General features: G+C 35.0%; 2 protein-coding genes across 2 annotated transcripts in view; one reads left to right on the top strand and one right to left on the bottom strand.

The window, feature by feature from the left end:
* The window catches only part of LOC108770795 (uncharacterized), a 1,665-nt gene extending 1,132 nt beyond the window's left edge, over positions 1-533 (bottom strand). The window contains exons 1-2 of the mRNA XM_018522513.1: positions 410-533; positions 193-291 (exon numbers count right to left, since the gene is read on the bottom strand). Of these exons, the coding sequence (XP_018378015.1) occupies positions 193-291; positions 410-533 (223 nt within the window). The remainder of the gene's footprint in view (positions 1-192; positions 292-409) is intronic.
* A 3,521-nt stretch (positions 534-4,054) lies between these two features.
* Positions 4,055-4,920, top strand: LOC108770798 (uncharacterized). The gene is made up of 2 exons (XM_018522516.1): positions 4,055-4,655; positions 4,726-4,920. Exon 1 carries the CDS (start codon positions 4,076-4,078, stop codon positions 4,559-4,561), a length of 486 nt encoding a protein of 161 aa, XP_018378018.1. The 5' UTR covers positions 4,055-4,075; the 3' UTR covers positions 4,562-4,655; positions 4,726-4,920.
* Positions 4,921-6,258: the final 1,338 nt, after the last annotated feature.

Here is a 6,258-nt window from a genome sequence, read left to right as displayed (position 1 = left end):
TCCACAAATTGTCAGACAGGTGGAAAAAATGTATAGCTAGCGATGGGCAATACTTCGAATAAAATATTTTTTATCATTTTCATGCAATAAACGTGTATTATGTATCAAAAAATTCCGGTGTCATATTTACATACCTGGTAATTCAATTTGCAATTTAATTTTTAATTAATTTTTTATTATTTTCTAAGTTACGTGTTGGTACGACTTCATTAATCGCTTGTTCGGCTGGACGTCGTCGTCTCGAACTAAGTCGGCCTGACGGGTGTCTCCCACGATGCGGAATCACACGGCCTACAAGGCAATTTGAAATTATGAAACAAATATTAGAATTTAATGAAGCGAATTTTTAGTAAAATTTTCTTTGATTTATTTTAAAAAATATATTGTTACTGTTTATTTTCAGTGCGACGCTTGAAGTCAGCTATGTAACCTCCAACATCGTCTTCGTGATTGAGGCACTCGCGTACTTCTAAATGATGCGAGATTATTTCCATCAATCTCGCATCACCGCCGCAATGCCCTAGCTTGTGCATAATGTACAACAATGTACTGGAGCACTCACCTGCGAAACACTCGAAAATTGAATAATTCTCCTCGTCATTATCTTTCAAATTTGTCAGATAATCAGCTGCAACTAATTTCTGATTCAAGTTGCAGGCGACGATAAAGAATTTTGCAAGCGATTCGCGAAGCGCCATTTTTATCGCTCACGAAACTATTGATTTTATAATTTCACAACGAAATTCAACTCTTGACAGAGAAAACGTAAGACTAGTCCTTAACTCACTCGATACGTGCTATATTCATATACGGTACTGATATTCACGAAAATTCCTAAAGGATAAATCAATAAAAATTTCTAGCTACGTCATTGGCTAATAGATTCTGACAATTTTTCCGATTGATTTCCTTCTTTTTACACATCGAGATTTTCTTGAAAAATTTTCAGAGTGGGAGATGATAAAAACTCTCTGGTTACGAACAACATTCTAACAAATCTTGACAACATAAAATTCCCTTTCTCGCATATAAGCATCACTTCCACCACACGTTTTAGGAAAACCCTTTCCTTTCACTTTCGTTGTTATCTCGGATAAGTTTTTGTCACAGGTTTTTTTCGTACTATGGTATTCTTATTGTCGGAGTAACTTAAATTTAATCTTTCCTATTTTTTCCGCTTTTTTAGAAAAATTCTCATATACTATTAGTCTATGACAAGCATAAAATAAACTTTTACAATGAAGAAGAAACGAAATTTCATTCTTATATCATGTAGCGTTTGATTTTTGTTAGATTTTGTGTGACGTAAGAAAGAAAAATCGTGGACTCACTGAACATAACCCTCGTCACTTAAATTTTTTTTTTAACTTTCGTTATATAACTAAGACTTAATTTTTTATATGCTATATAAATAGTTTTATGACGGATGACAAATAATTTTCCTCAGAGACGACATTTCTCTTTCGTTAGAAAAGAATCTTTTTTAAACATTAAAATTGTTTTTTTTGTTCGGATAAACTTTTATCTTTATGCGCATCCTTAGTTTCAGTCATGCTAGTGAGAAATATTTCTAAAATTTATGAAAAATAAATTCGACGTTAGAATATTTCTTTTATCATGACGAATTATTTTCAAATATAATAGTACTTTATATTCGAGTAATCTTAACGATTTATTCGATTTTTTATGAATTCGAGCATATTTGTGAAAAATTCTTTCTGGAAAAGTAACTGCGTCACATAACGTAAAACGAACTTGTACGTTCCTGTTCCCTCTTGTTTATCTCTCCCCTGTCAGTCTTCTTTGAAAGGCTTTTTTCTTACAGAGTAATTTAAAAGATTTTTTTATGTTAATTTGGACAGAATTCTTTCTTCAACAATTTTTATAACTCAACAGTCGAAGTATCGTAAAACGAACAGTCTAGATTTTTTGCTTTTTCTTCTGCGCGCGCAGAATAATTTTTATTAAGTAACATCGGAGAGGGAGAGATAATGTCGTCGGAAGCGTCACGAGTCCGTTTCATTCGAGTCTCGTTGTTCTTAGCTCGAACTTCGTGAGCAAGCAAGTGTTGTACTTCTTAGTTTTAACCCAACCATCTTAGATTAATTGTGTCGTTTGGTGCTACAGCGAAGTAAGAACAATGGCCAGCTCAAAAGTCGCCAATAATTTAGACGAGTAAATGTACTCCAATCCGGATTCTTTCAAGACGTGTAACGACGATGTGGGAAGAAACACACGATTTCATATGTTGTTTACGACAACGTATGGTCTCAACAACTCCCATACGAAGACAATTCATGTGAGTCTGCAAAGAACGAATGAGGGAATTTTTAAGCCTCTTGTAAAATTGTGCGGAAACAATGCTGATGGTACTTATTTCAACGCCGACAGTTGGAAACAATTTCAAGACAACATGGGGCACATGAACGAATATTTAAGTAGTGGTAACAGAGCGAAAATGAATTTTGTTGTCATAAAAAATATCTCTATCAGTTTTACCACATCTTATGCTGCGGAATCAATATTATTGGCGTATAAAGAAGAAGAAGAGGAACTTCGCTCTACGGAAGATATCAGCGGAAATCTCGGAAAAGAAGAGGTCGCGTCCGATTCAACACCACCGTCGAAGAAAAGAAGAACCTACGCGGTGGCTATAGTAATGCAGAAGACTACCTTTCGCGGTCTGCAAAACATTGTGAAATGTGTCAACGCGCATTTAAAACAATTAGAATCTTTAACCGATAATGTTAACAAGTGTGCGCAGTATTTAATTCGAGGCATCGAGCTGAAACTTCCAGTAAGTTCTATTAATCAGGAAATTATAAAATTAACGCTACGGGGAAATTACGATGAAATTGATCGCAATGTACGTAGACAAATTGACGATTTAGCTTTTCTTGATATGTATTTTAATACAATATTTTTGGAATTAATTTCATTACGGGGTATAATGAAATTTTTCATATAATCTTCTCGAATCGTGAATCTTTCGCTTAATGGTTCTAAATCTTTTTAGATTATTCTTATATGTATTTCCCTATGAAGAAAAATTTGTATCAATAAATACATCTTTGTATCATAAACTCTCGTCTGTTTCTTAATTATTCGTTCCCTTCCAATCGACATCTTTTTCATATTTTTTGTCAGGACTAAGTTAATATAAACTTTTACACTTTTTCGAAATAAGACCAACGCTATCATAAAGTGCAAAAAAAAGAAGTGTATTATTTGCGCGACGTCTTCTGCGCCTGACTCCTAGTGCCCTTACTCTTTCCAATTCTTAAAAAAAAAAGAATTTATTCACTAAACCGGGTAAATCAATTCAGCTCTGTTACAAAGAGGAATGAACTTGTCCATTCCTGTTTTCCTCTTGTCCTTCCAGACAAAAAATCGGTCGCACAGCCATATAAATAATATAAAAATAAATAAGTAATAAAGAAAGACTCTCCAATGCGTGCTACCCGGCATGGACGTGTTTCCAAGGCGAAAAAAAAAGCGAAGAGTCATAAATTATACCCGCATTCATCTCCGAAGCTTTTCCCCTTCACTCCCTCTCCCATCAAAAAAAATGTCTCAGAGCCTATTTTCCCCGATTTTCCCCCACCTCCACCGTTTTGTTGGACTTGGCAGCTTTACATTTTCACTCTCACTCTTTCTCTCTCAACGCGATCTCTCTCTTACCAATCGTAGCGTGGGCAGCCATGGAGCGAATTAATCATAGCGTGAGCAGCCATGGAGCGAGCCAATCAAAACGCGCTATTTAATTTCCTCACTACTCCACTCTCGCGTCATCGACCAATCAGAGCGCTCCCTTTTACCAGACAGGCCCGTCTAGGCGTCTAGGGGTGGAGGAGGAATTTGTTTTGACGCCAAGGGAAGGAGAGGGGGTTTGTTTTGATTCTAGGCGTGGAGTGGTGGGGGGTTTTGACGCTCCATGGCTGCCCATATACTACTTCTGAACAAAAAACAAGAGAAAAATTTTTGATAAAGTTTCATCACTTTTACCAGTTAGTTGGAAATTATCAAGTTAATCAATGCCCGTGTTTAATACAGAGTTCCTGACATTGAGAGCGAGATGTTCCGTGTCGAATACGGTCGAGAACATCCGACCGTCGTGGCGGCACGCGAATTTGCCCAAAGAAGTATGGCTGGAATTAGGGCACGTGAGGCAGCTCGCCGAACTAAACGGGAATTCGAGAGGATAGCTCAAGAGTCATTGCCGGAGGATTTGCGTTTTGATGTGCCTTTCGAGGAGGAGTTTTTACGTGAGGGCGATATATCCTGGGAAGAGGAGGAAGACATACCAATTGTGTCTAGGATAAAAACCACGATGCGCGACATACCAAGGCGTGAGGCATCTTACGAGTATCCTCCATTCGATCCAGAGGAGCTAGAGAGGTTTTTCGACGTGGAACAGTATCCATCAAGTCCACCACGTGGACCACCACCTGGTCGCGAGCATCTCCCGCCGGATCTTTGGGAGCTAGAGGATCCTTGGCCGATATGCGGCGTCTGTCCACAGCCAGAAGTATCCAATCTCATTCGCTTCGAGAGCCCATAGTCCTTCGTCTACCATGTACATGATCTGGTAGACTTGTTTGCGTTTTCAAAATTGATCTAGAATATTCTATAGAAAAGTATACTCGATTTGAAATGTATGTTCTCATTTTCTTTCGTAATTCGTTATATTGTTCGTCAATTAAATTGTATTGAAATAATTTACAGAAGTGCGTACTTAATGAGGAGAACCAATGAAGAAAATAGATCGATAAATTAAGTGTTTAAACGTTTATAAAACACAAGAAGTCATCATTTATCAACATCCGTCTTGCATCATTTGATTTATTATAAGAAACTATTTTGTACAATACTTAAATACTCACTATTTAAATTTATGAATACTGTATTACAGAGTCTCAAATAAACATTATAGATTTTTAAAGAATATTATACTTGGTTCCTATATCTACACTGTTAGAAATTTCTCAATGAATTTTAATTAACATGTAAAGGAAGCATGTGGTTATGCACGAAATTAAATGTAATGAATGATGTAAATAAAAACCAAATTACAGTAGTCTTAAATGTGATGAACGTGTGTATTGAAATTAATGAACACATTATTATAGAAATTAGTTTACACGTTAATAAAAAGTACGAGATCTGTAACTGAAAAGTAATCTACGTTAATGACATGTAAGAAACGTAAACGTATTATACGTTAAGCGTTAATAGTATTAGGCTTAATTAAAATATTATTAATATTCGTAAATGTAAAAGTATATTAAATTTCATTAATATGTACATTAATAGTTATTTTAATTACGATTAATTAAATGTCATTTATATCCGTAAATGAAAAGTATATTATATTTCATTACACTTAATTTTTCAGTTACTGTAAACTTAAATCTCATTTACATGTGAATTAATAGTCCTTTCAGTTACAGAGAAATTAAACTTCATTCACCAATGTACATTAAAAGTTAATGAAATTTAAGAACATTTCTAACAGTGTATTTTATCTTTCGAGAATTTGAATGAAAATAACAATAATAAAAATTTTTATATATTAAATGTTGATGAAAAACAAACTAATAATTCTAAACCTATGATTTATTTCTTTTATATCTTAATTTTATATAAATTTTGAGATATCATTTAACATAAAAAAGAAATATATTAAAATATATTGTTTGGGAAAAGATCTAACAAACAAGTGAAATTTATCAGAGAAACTGGAAAACAAGAAACTAATATGCTTATCTTTTCATTATTATCTTATTGTATTTCCGTGCCTAAAGTACTTTAGACTCTGTCCTTTCATCACAACCTTAGCCGGTGCGTCAATTTTTTAATAAAATTTGTTCCGGAATCATCGTTAATTTAAATGTATTCTCGGGGATGGCAAGTAAAAGCTCGATATCGACCTGTCACCGTTTAAAACATGAGAAATCTCCTGTTCTAACCACGCTATCTATTAGGTGTTGAACTTAATTTCTGCTGCTCGCTACTAGAGGGTGCTGGCTCCAACGCTGGCGAAGTTATATGTCTTTTGTAGTTTAGACATCGCTAAAAGTGATTCAATCCTCACAGGTTAGATTTCTCGACGCCAAAGAGATTTTCCAATCGATTGAAAATGAATCGCGATAAGCTGTTTTTCCGACATGTGCTTCTTCACTACTTCGATATCAAGAAAACCGCAGCTGAAGCGCATCGCTTATCCGAAGTATATGGTGATGAAACTCCATCGGAAAG

Source organism: Trachymyrmex cornetzi, unplaced genomic scaffold (assembly GCF_001594075.2).
Source record: "Trachymyrmex cornetzi isolate Tcor2-1 unplaced genomic scaffold, Tcor1.1 scaffold134, whole genome shotgun sequence".
Classification (NCBI taxonomy): domain Eukaryota; kingdom Metazoa; phylum Arthropoda; class Insecta; order Hymenoptera; family Formicidae; genus Trachymyrmex; species Trachymyrmex cornetzi.
The sequence above is the reverse complement of the archived record's forward strand: the minus strand, read 5'-3'. Positions and strand labels throughout refer to the sequence as shown.

Coding starts and splice junctions, on each gene's coding strand:
- LOC108770798 (XM_018522516.1), top strand. CDS start 4,076: ATGTTCCGTGTCGAATACGGTCGAGAACATCCGACCGTCGTGGCGGCA.